The 15345-nt window shown below is 51.1% G+C and overlaps 1 protein-coding gene, 1 long non-coding RNA gene and 1 other non-coding gene across 8 annotated transcripts in view; 1 reads left to right on the top strand and 2 right to left on the bottom strand.

Annotated features, from left to right (window-relative positions):
* Positions 1-15345, bottom strand: part of DAPK1 (death associated protein kinase 1) — a 210773-nt gene that overhangs the window by 22127 nt on the left and 173301 nt on the right. For 5 of the 6 annotated variants that reach the window (XM_067744791.1, XM_067744795.1, XM_067744793.1 and 2 more), the window contains exon 20: positions 3679-3901. In XM_067744791.1, coding sequence (XP_067600892.1) covers positions 3679-3901 — 223 coding nt within the window. Of the gene's footprint in view, positions 1-1334; positions 3120-3678; positions 3902-15345 lie in introns of those variants that run through there. The other variant, XM_067744797.1, reaches the window with a different exon arrangement.
* Positions 6460-6533, bottom strand: TRNAR-CCG (transfer RNA arginine (anticodon CCG)). Its single transcript has one exon. It is a non-coding gene; the product is annotated as a tRNA-Arg (tRNA).
* On the top strand, positions 9672-14231 carry LOC137228004 (uncharacterized). The gene is made up of 3 exons (XR_010945104.1): positions 9672-9754; positions 10016-10143; positions 13561-14231. It is a non-coding gene; the product is annotated as an uncharacterized lncRNA (long non-coding RNA).

The following is a 15345-nucleotide window of genomic DNA, read 5'->3' as shown; positions in this document are numbered from 1 at the left end:
AGAAGAGACTTCCTGCAAACGCTCCTCTCTGGTGAGCAGGCAACAGCCTCCTGCAGTGATCTTCCTGGCTGCGTGCTCCTCTACTGGCACCGGGGGTTTCCTTCCTACCACAGAACCACAGTGCAGCAGCTGTGGCCACAAAGGCAGTGTGTGCGTGGTAGCCACGTGCAGTGAGCGGCTGCCCCCAGGTCCCCACACCACCCCATCCTGTCTCCTGGCTGGTGGCTCAGCCTTTAGCCTCCAGTGCAATGCAAAGCCAAGTTTCTAAAGGCAAATGACCTTCCTGCTGCCTGAGTGATGGAAATGTGCCCACGTGGGCACCTCTCCCAGGGAAAGGAAGAAGGCCTGACCATTCTAGCAGAGGTCAGGGGCATCCAGAGCTCTGGCCTGGGACACAGCAGAGCATGGCTCCCAGGCACTAGCAATGCCACTGTGAAGGGACAATGCTGCTGTTTCTGGAGACGGACTTCCTTCCCTGGAGGCCACACTCCGGAGTAGGCTCTCCTCAAGTGCCTAACAGAAACGCTGCTCCGTCCATTCTCCTACGGCACACGAGGCCCCTAGGACCTGCCAGATGCCTCTGGCTGGGTCTCCCGCAGGTGGCCCTCCTGCCGCTTCCTATTTGCGCTACGCTGCTTTTCCCAGGACTCCCTTCTGCTGTTTTGTTAGGGCCAGGCCCAGTCGAGGACTGGCGGGGTCCAGGCCCTGCAGGCGGTTGCGCTCCCTCAGCCCAGGGTGTGCTCGCCTCCCGCTGGGCAGGGCAGGGCAGGAGGAGGGCCTGCTCCGGAGCCTCCTGCAGACACAGCCTCCTGGCTCTTCCCAGCGTCAGGCAGGACTAGAATTAACTGAGGACGAATCTTGTCACCTGCAGGGGTTGTCTGGATAGAAACTTCACCCACCCCCTTGGAGCAGACCGGCCACCTGGGCATGAAGCAGCGCGGGCCTCTTCCGTCCTTGCCCAGGCCCTGCGGGAGGCTGCCTGGCTCTGGCCAGACAGCTCTGGGATGAACTAGGTGTGACCTTAGTCCAGGGGTCACACACTCCAATGCACTCCTGAAATGTCATTTCTGCCACAGGGCAAACCTTCGGACACGGGCGTGGAGGGGTCTGCTCCTGAGCTCTCCCGCCTGGAGTTAGGGCGCTGTGTGAGACAGGGTGAAAGGCAGAGCCAGGGCCCCTCTACATGGGGTAGCCGCTCCTCTCCACTAACCGGCTCCAGGCGGAAATGTGAATCCAGTGTGGCCAGAGCTACCAACTTGTTACAAGAAACCAAATAGCCAACTTTTTAGGTGAGACCTCTTGATTTTATTTATTTATTTATTTTTGGCTGCATTGGGTCTTCGTTGCTGCACGCGGGCTTCTCATTGCAGTGGCTTCTCTTGTTGAGGAACACGGGCTCTAGGCTCGAGGGCTCCGTAGTTGTGGCTCACGGGGTCTAGAGCGCAGGCTCAGTAGTTGTGGCATAAGGGCTTAGTTGCTCCGCGGCATGTGGGATCTTCCCGGACCAGGGCTCGAACCCGTGTCCCCTGCATTGGCAGGCGGGTTCTTAACCACTGTGCCATCAGGGAAGTCCAGACATCTTGACTTTTAAACGTTGGAAGCTAATTCAATGTTTCTCCTTCCCCTCACACTACACAACGCTGCAGCTCACCAGGCTGCTGACCTCTGACCTTATTTCCCAGCGCCTCGAGTTACTTTTCTCTCTGCTGAGTGTAGTGGGGGAGGTTCTCCTGGTCCAGAGCACCTGTTGTCCTCGAGAGAATCTTGTGTCAGGCAGCCCCATGACCCAAGTCTCTCTAAGCCCTGGCTGAAGGACACAGTGAGATTTGCTGATAATGCAGCCATCCTGAGCTGCATTTTATCAAGAATCTACTTCTGGATTCTTCCAGATGTGGGAAATTGACCAGAAGGAAGATGAATGGAGACATTACTTCTGAGGGGTGAGGGTTGAGCCGTTCTCCCTCCGGGGGAACCCAGATGTCACTTGATATGTGGCTGCTTCAGGTTAGCCCATGGGCTCCCGAGGTATAAATTCATATCCAATACGACTTATAAAAATTCCAGGTCACAGATCTGGATAGCTCTCATCTCTTTGTCTTTCTCTGTCTCTGCTCTTTGTCTCTGTCTCTCTGGCCCCCTGCCGCCCCCCGCCCCGCCAGAGTCAGACTGGAGTGACCTTAACCCACAGCAGGAGAGAGCTGGTTCCCTCTAGGGGTGACACGAGGAACTGCTAGAGAAGCTCACTTTGAACCTTGAAGCAATACTGGTCTGGCCCACACATTAGAGGCTCAACTTAATCATGAAACCTGGAAAACTATCGACTTCTGAGAAGGGGTAGACCTATCTTACATACTGAAATTGAGCAAAATTACAGTGGAAAATGGAAAACATGAGCACATATATGCCCCAAGGCAGACGGAGTTATAAGTATCATGAATAAGCCCTGGCTCAGAAGCCAGACACTTCCTGAATCACCAGCTGTGTGACTCCGGGCAGTCTACTTGACCCCTCAAGGCTTCAGCAGAAGGGTGGTAAAAATGCCAATAAGTCTGTCACGTGGATTAAATGAGGGTCACACATACCACATTCTGCCCAGCTCCTGGCACGTAGTTAGTACTCAGTACGCATTAGCAACACGTGTTAGCAATATTGTAATCATTCTAATCGTGTATCCATTTTGGTTACACTTCTTCCCCTAGTTTCAATTCTATTGCTGTGTTCGGAGGGGAGAAGTGGAAAGGGGCGTGCAGATCTCGGTCAGCTGTCCCTCACTCCAGCTAATGCTGCCCAGACATCCTTCCTCACGGAGACAGAAATTACATAGAAACACAAACTTTAAAACATTTGTTTTCATCCTAGGGAACAGATATGACACCTTCGTAATATGTACAGAAAGTGAGTCTGGGGCACAGAGCTTCAACACTGACATTGTTTAGGAAATTCTCTGAAGGTCTCTATTCTTACCTTTGAAAACCTTCATTTCCTCACTCTAAAAGGGTGGGTTTAGGAAAAATGACACCCCAGACTGCACCACTTCCTCTTGCTCGCTGCAGGTGTTTCTCCCTGGGGAGGGACAGGCCACCCTGGAGTTCCGGGTGTGAACCCGTTGATAATCGCATCTGTGGGAGGTGGAGGCAGACGGCAAAATCGTCTTCCCAACTAGGGTCCAGGTGAACAGACGGGCTGACCGAAAAGCCATAAAGGAGCCTTTCAAAGCCACCACCCCACTTCCAGATACACGAGGACGGGCTTCCCCGTGCACCCAGCTTTGTGGCTCTGTGCTCTCGCATTCCTGGATGTGCCCGCAGCATTCCAAGAAGAAAGCATAAGGGGTGAGGACCCGTCCTGCGGGCTGATATTCCATCCGTGCAACCTTGAACCTATGTCAGTCCAAACAAGCTCTTTGTGTCTTCAAGGGCAGAGTCCCCGAGCAGAACACGACTGTGCCATTTTGCACGTTCGTGATTGCGGACCGTGATTTCAGTAGGCCCTTTCCTCGCTAGCACCAGGGCAGGGTGCACTCACTGGCCAAGAGCCAGGAGGACCACACCTGGAAGCCACCAAGGCGGCGGGAACCGGTCAGCCTCAGGCCAAGTGCTCCAAACAAAGCCACACCTCCTCCCAGTCCTTGACCTTGGAAGTACCCAGTGGAGAGACAGGGGCTGGTGGGGTGCCTACCTGCCGGCTTGGAGGCCAGGGGTGAGGGTGGGAACCGGGTGGAGTTGGTGGAGGACAGCCGGGGCCGGCGTCTTCGGAAGAAGCTCCTCAGCAGCCCACACTTGAGAGATTCCACCAGGGTGGTCTTCCCAGACCCCGAGTGGCCGAATAGCTTCAGCTTGATTCTCGACTGCAGGTTCTGTGTGGGTCTCAGTTGCTGGATGAAGAGTCCTCGGTGCGTGTCCTGAATATAGATGAGAGAGGGACTGTTAGTCACAGGAGACGTGCAGCCCCGGAGCAAAAGGCACACGCTGATTCCCACGGTTCAGGACCGCTGCTGCATCCTTCCGGTCTGCGAGTTTTCTTTGCCTTTTTAAAAAAACTGAGGTTATAAGTGACCTATAACGTTATATTAGTTTCAGGTGTACAATGTAAATGATTTGATATCTGTATATATTGTGAAATTATCACCACAGTAAGTCTAGTTACCATCCATCACCACACATAGCAACAATTTTTTTCCTTGTGATGAGAATTTTAAAGATCTATTCTCATCAACTTTCAGATGTGCGGTACAGTCACCATGCTGTACGTTACATCCCCAAGACTTATTTAACTTATAACTGGAAGTTTGTACCCCAACCTGCAATTTCTACCCAGGTGGCAGATATAGTCTGTTCTATTCCCACTGCATTAAAAAAATTTAACTGTAAAATAAACATACAATTCACCATTTTAAAATGAACCATTCAGAGGCTTTTGGTGCGTGTACAATGTTGTGCAACCATCACTGCTATCTGGTCCCAGAGTGTTTTCATCCCCCCACAAGGAAACTCTGTGCCCATGAGCAGCCAATTCCCAGGCCCCTCTCTGCCCGGCTGTTGGCAACCACCGATGTGCTCTGTCTCAGTGGATTTGCCTTCCTCCACTGCATTTTGATACACAATGAATTGGATGGAGCAACTCCTGCCAAGTGGTCCATTTAAAAGTGAAACGGGGTCAGCCCCGTTAGACTGGTCAGGTCACCTCCTCCTTCTGTGTGGAGGGGTCTTGTTCCTTTACGACGCTCTGAAGGTACGAGATGATGAGAAGAAGGGCATCACGTGGTACAAAGCTAAATGCTGGGGAGGGGCCTGGGGGCCATGACAACCTTTCCGCTTTCTTCTTTCTCAGCCCTACAGGGGAGAAGCAGGAGTCTCCGCAGCCCTGGATAATTCACACATTCATCATCAAACATTTATGGAGGACCTCCCGTGTGCTGGAATGGGAAGGTCTACACCCGCCCCAGATCTGCAGTTTTGGGGGGACACAGACATGCGAACAGTGTGACATCAAATACAACATGGGTGCTTTTGAAGGGATGGTGTTGCTGAGGTGCTCTGTGCCCCCAGAGAACCCACCTCAAGGGCTACGTGGCGGGGGGGGGCATTGATCACGCCACCCTGGCTCCATCCCAGACTCACACACCCGGCCCGCTTCCCAGCTCCTAACCCAGTAATAACAGCCTGTCAGAGCTGTGGCTTGCAGCCTGAAGTCGAGCCCTTCTCCCCTACCCACGATGATCCCCTTTGTTTTAGCTTGTTAACTTCCACGCATGCCAGGAGACCTATCTTGCTGTGGCCTCTCCAGGAGGTTTCCTCACAGGCAGGCTCAAGCGCACGTGTGGCTCTCCATCGTCACCCCACTAGGCTGTAGGGTAATCATGTGACACTCTTCTCCTTTAGACTCAAGGGCCAGACCTTGAGGGGAGAGACGGTATCCCCAGCACCTGGCACAGGTAGGATGCCCGATAAAGAGGTGTTGTGTCAATGATGTACTCAGGGGGTGACCCACGCAAGAGCATTTCGGAGGCAAGTGTCTGCCTTTCCCTTTCAGTGTGACCTCAGACCTGGCCGGACCACTGCTTCCAGACCCAAATCCTGGGAGGTGCTGATTTACTGCTGATCTCTTCCAGCTGAGCCACCGTTACTTTTTCCACCAACGACCAAGGACGGGAGCGTGCTCAGTAACAAACACGGCTCTCCTGAGTTCCTACCCCCATTTTCTCTTGGTAAACTCTGACCCCTCTTTCTCAGCAGGGGCAACACTGTCCCCTAGCTGGCATTTTGGAAATGGACGGTAGCAGCTTTAGTTCTCAGCGTCGGGGGATACTGCTGGCGGTGGGTAGGTGGGTGCTAGGGGTACTGACGTGTACATACAGTGTCCTGAGCGGTAAGCATTCTCTTGAGTCGGCCTGACTTCTGAGTGTCTGCTGAGCATTTATATAAGAGAAAAACCTTGTTTATGATCATCTGAGCTTAGGACTTAATTGCATTTTACCTATGACCCTCCCAGAGGGTTTTGGGAGGGCTTGGTTTAATACATAGTGACTTTCCCAAGAACGCAACTATTTTATACGCTGGTGGAATTACATATACATGGGTTTTTTTCCTAATCTTTCAGGAGCTGTGATCCCCACTTCTGAAACGTCAGCCTGTTGCTGCTGTATTTGAGTTGCCATCCCTCCCACATCCGTGGCATCTGTAGGTGTTACATTCGGTGATTCTGCAGATGGGTCCAAGTATCTGCCAATTTCACAATGTCTCCTCTTTGCCTGTGCTCCCCATTTACATACACATTCTATTATACTATATATATTCCTTCGATGTCTTTGTTATATTATAGTTAGGGCACTCTATTGATCTTTTATTTTATTTGTATTTTTAAAATATTTATTTATTTGGCTGTGCCAGGTCTTAGTTGTGGCATGTGGGATCTTCAGTTGTGGCACACGGGCTCTTAGTTGTGGCACGCGGGATCTAGTTCCCCGACCAGGGGTCGAACCTGGGCCCCGTGCATCGGGAGCACGTGAGTCTTAACCACTGGACCACCAGGGAAGTCCCTCTATTGATCTTTTAAAATTACCTGTGTAGGTACATTGTTACCTTTGAATTTTATTTTGGGAGAGTAAAGGGGCAACACAATATGTACATTATAAAGTATTGGGTCGGCTAGGATTGGAAACCATGGTTAGGACAGTGATCTGGTTTCTTTTTCTAACCTCAAGCACTGCATTGGGTGGAAAAAGCTGGGATATCTTGCCCGCAATTTCCCTGAATTATTACCCAAGTCAGCACAGAAGCTGAAAAGTTCTATCCTGAGACAGTGACTCACTGGGGTGTTGCTGAGCAGGCATGAAGAAATCGGGTGCTGGCATTCTCCCCCATGCCATCTACTGCTGCCGATGAGCCCATGACCCCCTGAAAGAAATCTACCATCTCTCATTCTAATTTAATCTCCGAAACCAGCCCATTATCTTCCCTCTAAGTCAGGACCCGCTACACCTCCACCCACCTCACGCTGAGTGTCTGAACTGGAAGCATCCCCTTCTGCTAGGAGTACCTCACCGAATAAATTAAAAACTTCTCCACCTATTTCATGACCCACAGCCACCTAACACGCCCAGCCCCTTTGTGTGAAGCCAGTATCTGCTTCTCCCGACACAGTGCAAAGGCACTGCTTCAGTCCTGTCATTAGGTCTGGACGCACTGCGCAGTGAATCGCTCGCTGCTCTCTTCTGTTTCGTGCCTTCCTAGTCCTGGCACTGTGAGTTTGGCCAACATGTTTGTCCCGTGTGAAGGAGTGGGGGCACTTCTGCCCTTTCTGCACGAGTCTCCGCAGGCCCTTCCTCTCTGAGCAGACATGCACCGAGGGACCCGATGGACACAGGTGCTACCCTGCGTGCTTCCAGCAGCAGCTCTGAACCAAGATGGGCTTGCCCTACGCAGCTGACAGACGGTATGTCTCCACTTTGCTCAGGGCCGCCTGAGCCTGAGAGCCCCGCTCACTCCTCCCCACTCCACGCAGGGCAGTGGCGGGCCGGCAGTGGCTGGCAATCTGTTTGTCTGCTTCCCGGGTCAGCCCCAGAAATAGGGGCAAAGAGGGACGAGAAGCCAGCGACAGTGGGCTGTGACCTTGGTCTGGTTAGTCCAGGTTAAACAAGAATCCTGCAGGGTCACGTTTACAGAAAATCCCCCACCCCTGATATCTGAGCAAATTCTTCATGCCCAACCTTGATACCTGATCACCCTGGCGCGCCTTCAGCAAGAATCCTGATGACTATTATAACCTTTAAAACTTCCTATTTTCCCGCTGCCTCAACATCCCCGCAAACAGGCTGTGAGTGCCGGCCCAGGTGCACCCGTCTGCAAGGTGGCCTCAGCCACAAGTTCCCCTTCCTACCCTCCCAAGGGTGACCCCGTGACATTCAAACGCACCAGTGACACTGCCCCCCGCTCCCCCTGCCTTTCCTCATGTACCCACCTTGATCCCTAGCAAAGGCACTTGCCACGGGGGCTCGCAGCTTGCCCCTGGCTTGAGTCTGAGCTCTGTGGCAACGCTCTAACCCCCGTCTCTCTGGGACCTATGATATAAAAAGCTATGTTTTGCCCTGAGCCTCCCCTCTGTCTCCTCTTGTGGCCACAACCGGCTGACCATCTCATAAGAGAATCTAAAGCACTCAATCCAGCAAGAAGCCTCCCAGCCTTTGGGTTTCCTCTTAGCAATTTTCCACCCACTGACCTCCCCCCACCCTTGCTCCTTGGCTATAAATCCCCACTTGTCTTTGCTGAAGTTGGGGTTGAGCCAGTCTCTTTCCCCTGCTACACGCCCACTGCAGTACCCCTGGAAGGGTCATGAATTATTCTTTCATGAACGGAGGAGTTGTGACAGATGCATTTCCTGTCTGCAGGAGTCACTTCCACATTTGTATCTTCCAGCTTATGCTGTCTTTTCACTCACATCCCTTATTAAACCTCAAAGAAACCTTTGTGGTTAATGTGGTCGTTCTCTGTTTCAGATGTGGAAACCAAGGCTCAGAGGGGCCAAGACACTTGCCCAAGGCGAAGACAGAACTCACCACCAGGTCTCTTTTCTACCACTGCTGTCAGTGAAAGGGAGGTGGTGGGTTTCTCAGAAGGGGACTGGGGAGCAGGGAGCGGTAAACAAGGATTTGCAGATCGAGAGCAGAATCTCAAAGTGGGGATGTCTTGAGTTACAAGCACTGTGAATATCCAAGGAGGGCCATTTCCAGTTTGTCCCACTCAGAAGACACTTCCCAGTTAGTGCAGGGTCCCGATTTAAAGTAAGATTTATAAGTCATTGCTACGATAAAGGCAAGTAGAATGAGAAGGGGCCCCCCTGCTCTGGATTTGCATGGACAAAGGGCACATTTCGGCACCTCATTTTTCCTAAGCAAATGAGTTGGATTGCTGGCCCGTGTTAACAGGCTCCACGTCCTCGGGGAGCCCCAGGGAGGCTTCAAGTTTTTTTTTTTTTTTTTTTATGAAATTGCAGATTGAGCCTTCATCTGGAGGGGCTGTGCTCATCTCAGAACCCATCACTAGCTCACATGTTGTTTCCCCAATAATAACTGTCCTCAGGAAATCTTTGGTCCAAGAAAATACCGCTTCACTGGACTGACAGCTCGGCTTTTACAATGTCCTCAATTCCAGACGATCATACGAACACACGTGCATTCTCACCTTTCAAGTGGAGGTGAATGGCGGGCAGATGAGAAAAATAATTCGCAGGCCAAAGAAAGGGGTTACAGGGGTTGCAAGCCATCCCACGTTCCTGCCCTCTTCCCAGGGCCTTTGCACATCTCCTGGCCCTTCCTTTCCCCTTCCACCAGGACCTGCTGGCCTGGGCTGGGATGGACTCATTCACCCTTCACCTTGCCCTTGGGAAGATGAGCCAGGAAACTGCTCTGCATCAAGACTGACAGAATCCACCATTACCTTGAAAGGCAAGGAAAAGCAAGATATACTCGAGATTTCCTGTCTAAGGAAATTTAACCTCGTCCTCGGGGATGACCCCTCTTCGTGCTCACTAAGAACTTTGGAGAATCTGAACACAACTGAATTTGATGTAGCAACCTGAGACAGAAGTTTCTGAAATCTCTTCCCTCCTGGTGGGTGATGCGTTTCCACTTTTCACCACTAGATGTCGCAGCAGGGACGCATCCAGACCGGGGTCCCCGGGAAGGCAGCTTGCATCAGCCTGAGTGTGTGCTCTCCGAGGCAGACTATGGTTTTGATGCGGACGGGGGCAGAGGAAGGTACGGAGTGTGCTCTTGGCTAGCTCTAGAAGGTGGTAGGATATCGATTTCTTTGGAGGGGGAGCGCTGAAGTCCATCCGTGGTCTATATTTAACAGAAGCTCTAAGACCCTCCCTGTGCCTGGGCTGGTCAGGTCCTCACTGGCTGGGCCGGGGAAGCATGAGCAGGGACAGTGCCCGAGGGAGTGGAGGGTTCTTTGTTACCCAAGTCTTGGCTCATGCATTGAAATATTCTCGTGTCCTGTCCCCCTCTCCCCCAAAGGCTGGCGGATGTGGCTGGGACGTGGTGGGGCCTCTTGCAAGCGGGCTGGGAAGCTGGGGGGAAGCAGCAGTGAACCCCGAGGAATCAGAATCCTAAACCAGAACCTGGGCTTCCAGGTGCTCACAAAGGTGCGTCTGTGAGAGTGGGAGGCTAGAGCACATGTTTCCCCGTTAGCTTTAACTATATACTTTAAATATTTACACAGGAAAGCGAGCTCCCGTTTGTATTCTTGCCCAAAGCTCCCAAAGTAACCGAGCCTGGACAGCTCTGGTCCAAGCAGCTGTCCTATCTCACCTGGCTGCCAAGACCACCTTCTATCTGGTCTCCCGGTCTGAGCAGAGGGAAATTCCTAACCTACTTACTTAACGCACTTGGACCAATACCCAATCACCTTACCAAGATCTGTAAAGCTGGGCCTATCTTTCAGATCAGATCTCCTCGGGCATCATTTTCTGCCCCAAAGACCGCACTCAGACTCTGCTGCTAATCCCATCAGCCCCTCCTTTCTGATCTATTTCCTAGAACGCACCTGACTCTTTACCGCCTCAGGCCCTTTTCACTCATTCCCTCTGCCTTCTCCCAGCCCTTCCTCCGGTTGGCTCCTCTTTCATGGCTTTGGGTGTTGGTTTAAATGTCACCATCAGAGAGGCATCCCCACACCAGTAAGTGGAAAGCAGCCACCACCTGCCATCCCCTTACTTTCTCTCATTTCAGCCCATTTGAATCCCCTACACTTACACCAGGGGGCAGCAAACCTTTCTGTAAAGCACCAGGTGGTCTCTGTTGTGACTGCCACATGCGTGTCTAGAAACCAGCCAGAGACAGGAGTAAATGGAGGGGTGTAGCTGTGCTCCCATAAAACTATATTTACAAAAACAGGCGATGGGCTGGTTTTGGCTCTATGACCATTGTTTGCCACCCCCTGACCTATCTGGCATTTTCTTATTTGTTTATTGGCTGGTCTTGCCTCTTTTGTTCGCTGTGGTCTCTTTGGGGCCTAGAACAGTTCTTGGCCTATAGTAGATACTGTGACTATCTTTTAAACGAGTATTATTTGGAAACTGCATTGCTTTTTGAAGGCCTGGTTAATTTGGGTTTCTAGTTTCCTTTCTTCCAGCACCTTTTGCCCCCTGGCAATTTAGCTTTCACTTTCTCATCTGCAAAGGTAACTAAACGTCAGCAGATTGACAGGGAGGACCATCTCCAATCTGGGAAAGCCAGATAAGAGCATGGAGAGATGACATGGCTTTCCACACGTGGCAGGATGCAATTAGACCCAGCAGGATGGGAGCAGCAACTCTTAATTATGCAAATGCAGTTTACTTGTGGTGAATTTTAAATTCTGGGCAAACTCCCAACTTTGTCCTATTTTTCAAAATATTCCTGGGCATGTTTCTTCACTGTCTAGTCTCAGGCTTAGGAAAAGCAACTACTTTTAATATCAGTTTACAGAAAAGCTGATTAGAAGGACAATCAAACAAAATAAAAATAAGCCAACTCCCCAAACCCCCTTGAAAGTAGTATTTTAAAATCAGATGAGAATGGACCTTGCAGTGATAGTAAAAATGGATGCCAATGCAAAATCTAAGTGCAAGCCCTCCCCGCCTGTCACAACACGCACCCCTCCTTTCTCTAGGAGAAGAAGTGGTTTGGCTAAGTAACAACACAGTTCTTGGGCAGGTTTGGAGGGCCGGAGGGGACTTTGTTTAGTAGTGGGGGTGAGCACCGGGGACAGTAGAGGGTGCAGCTCCTCTTTATAAGAAGATGGTGCCTACAATGCAAGGTGGAATTGTGGGAGCCTCCAGAGACCCCGTAGCAATGGTGTGCTGGAAAACCAGCTCATTGCAGGGGGCTTGGGGTGGGGGTGGGAAAGGCCTGATCTGTAGTGTTTGCTGATTCCTGTGGTGGAAATACCACCACCACGGCTGATTTCAAGCCCCGAATGTGGAAGGCACTGGACACGCAGTTGGGGAGAGATGTGTATGGGGGGCTCTCCCAGACAGTACCTGGGGCCCCAACATGCCACTACCCCCAAATCATCTCCTGCTGAACTGGATCAGAGAGGAAGATGGACTGTGTTCTTCCTACCCTCACAAGCCCCAGCTCGGCCGCCCTCTCCCCGCACCTGCCCAGATGTGCTGGCTGCAAGGGTCTCACTTCCCCGAAGTCAGCCCCCTGCTCAAAGGATCAAAATTTTCTCTCAGTTTCCTCCGGCCCACCCTCTGCTGTCCCAAGCTGGTCAACACGATGACTTTTTTTTTCTTTTTTTCCAAATTTCTGATTTACGTGATTGGAAAGAGTCATGCATTCACTAGGGAAGAACAGACTAGAGAGGAAGATGAAGAATAGACTTTTAAACACATCAAGTTTGTGAATCATCAGATGGAGATCAGAAGATCTATGGACATGGGCTTCCCTGGTGGTGCAGTGGTTAAGAACCCACCTGCCAATGCAGGGGACAAGGGTTCGAGCCCTGGTCCGGGAAGATCCCACATGCGGCAGAGCAACTAAGCCCATGTGCCACAAGTACTAAGACTGTGCTCTAGGGCCCGTGAGCCACAACTACTGAGCCTGCGTGCCACAACTACTGAAGCCTGCACGCCTAGAGCCCCTGCTCCGCAACAAGAGAAGCCACAGGAATGAGAAGCCCGCGCACTGCAACAAAGAGTAGCCCCTGCTCACCGCAACTAGAGAAAGCCTGCGTGCAGCAAAGAAGACCCAATATAGCCACAAATAAATAAATTAAAAAAAAAAAAAGATCTATGGACACGCAGGTGTGGGCTTCTAGAAGGAGATGAGGGATGGAGGGAGGGTTGGAAAGTCCTCAGTACATGTCAACAGTTGAAGTCAAAGGCAAAGATGACACTACCCACTGGGAGGGGGTTAAGAGTGAACAGATGAAACCCTGGGAACGTACCAACACCTAGATCAGGCAGAAGAACAAGATGACTTTGGTTCTATTTCCAGAAGGGAAAGCTCCATGGCTTACCCCTAACAAATGTTTAAAAATACGTCCCTAGACTTGCCAACTGATTAAAGGTGAAAACACAGGGAACATTTCTGTTGCTAATTTGGCCCTTAGAAACCAAATGGCATAGCAAGGCAATTTAAGGCCAACCTCCCTGCTGTCCCAGATGCAGATTTCTCCCCATGACTGTGCTTAGGATCCACGTGGGGTGGGTAGGACTGAGGGTGGCAACACCCTAAGGGGTGTTAGGAAAGGTGCAGAGGCAGGTTTTTTGGTTTCCACAATGAATGGGGGAGGGAATACCTTAGACATTGGACGCTTGGGGGTCCTCGCATCCTCCAAGGACAGGAAGTTCCACCCACCCCAAATGCTGCTGCTGTTAACACTCTGGTGAGAAACAGTGGCAAATACGGGGGAGACAATGACATTGAAAGGAAATGGTGATAAGATGCCCCTAAGTATAAATTACCCTCTTCCCGTTCCCCTCACCCATTGTACCGGGTTGTGGACAGTCTCTTCCTGCAGATGGTCCAGGTTATGATTGCACATAAATCTACTTTCTTGGCTTTCTCTGCAGGTAGAGCCTGCTCCTTGAGGCAACCGCCCACAAGTCCTCTGCGATGCGTTCTCCAGGGATGCACTGGGATATCGCGATCATTTTCAAGAATCAGGTTCCAGTGCTGGGTGTCCCCAAATCCCAAGCAGTTATTTATTTGGGGATTTATTTAAAAAAAAAAAAAAAGATAGAGGGTGGTTAGAAATGCTTGGCAGCCAACTTCTCCCTTTCTGGAGACTCAGAAAGCTGAGGTCTAGAGCCGTTTGAGGGAATGACAAAGGCAAGCGAAAACGCACGTCTCGCTGAACACAGAGCTGGGGAAAACTCTGCTGAAGGCAATGGGGCTCTGGGTGACCCCGCGGAAGGCGACCCATGCCTGCCACAGAGCACGTGAGCTCACTGGGGGAAAGGACCATCCCTGGCTGGTGAGGAATCAGCACCGAAGAAGCCCTGAGCCCCTGATCGAGCCCTGAAAGCAGATATTTCTGTTTGGGTCTGGATCTCTGCTCTGCACTAATTAGTACATTGCTTAACCTTGTGGAGTCCAGGTTTCCTGCAGGAACATCCCCATCGCAGGGATGTAAAATTACTGTGCTGCCACACATACCGAGGAGTAAATGGTGGCTGTTACTAAAAGTGACTCTCAAGTGTACCCTGCCACATTTGCCATTGCTGACGCCCCAACATCTGCTCCTGGGGGGGTGGGTCACAAGAGGAGCCTCAACATCTGCTCCTGGGGGGGGGTGGGTCACAAGAGGAGCCTCCACGGAAACCTCCATGTTTCCCCGAGACTCAGAGAGTGGTCCACAGGATGCAAGCAAGGATGCCGACTGTGGCAAACACATGGTGCTTACTGTGTGCAGGCAATGCTCTAAGGACATCATTTACGTCACCCATCCGACCCTCATCACCATCCCGTGAACAGCACTATATTCAGCCCATTTAACAGACAGGGAAAGTGAGGCCCAGGGCTGTTAAACTGGTGGCTAGTTCATCCAGCTAGGTGGCAGCGTGGGGACTCCTGAGTCTGTGCTCTCAGCCTTTACCCCATATTTTGCCTCTCAAAGCAAAGATGAGAGGTGAACTTTTAGGTAGGTTGTGGGCTCTAACAGGGATGACGTACTCTATTCACAGGCATTGAAATGACTTTCTTTGTCTCCTTACAAAAACCACAGGATAATGGTAAACTACTAAAGGTTGTCATATTTCCTCTTAAAAAAAATCTAGACACCAAAAAACAAAGTGCAAATTAATGGAAGAAAAAAAAAAAAAGGGAAAGCCAAACTGGGACCAGGCAAGAACCCACGCCACCCGGAATTCAAAATTCTGGTCTGGAAACAGCCACCCTTCCCTGAGATGCGTGGAGCGGCACCTCCTCTATACGTTCCTAATTATAAAAGCAGTCGAAACATATTACACCCATCCAATCCACCCAACCTCAGCTACCGTGTTAGGTACTCTCCTTCCTGTCTTTTTTTCTGGGCATTTATCCGTTGTTTCCAATCTGCCATAATAGACATCTGGGTTTGCACCCAGCGTAGCAATCTGTTTTTAAATAAAAGGAAGGATCTTCCTGAGGGGTAGATGGGCAGTAAAACACAGCACAGTCCAAGGAGAAGCCTCGTCCCTCGGCCAAGGGTGACCCTCAGACCACTGGAGATCGTGGTTTGCAGTTGATTTTTGCTTAAAGATGAATAGACTGCAACTTCCCCTGGCGTCACTGCCGTATAACAAGAGTTTCTGAGATGGTGAACAGCACTCCAGGAAAGTATGCGGCAATGGGATTGTCCAGAGTGCTACACTTGT

This window comes from Pseudorca crassidens, chromosome 7 (genome assembly GCF_039906515.1).
Source record: "Pseudorca crassidens isolate mPseCra1 chromosome 7, mPseCra1.hap1, whole genome shotgun sequence".
Taxonomy (NCBI): domain Eukaryota; kingdom Metazoa; phylum Chordata; class Mammalia; order Artiodactyla; family Delphinidae; genus Pseudorca; species Pseudorca crassidens.
This window is presented reverse-complemented; position numbering and strand designations above follow the sequence as displayed.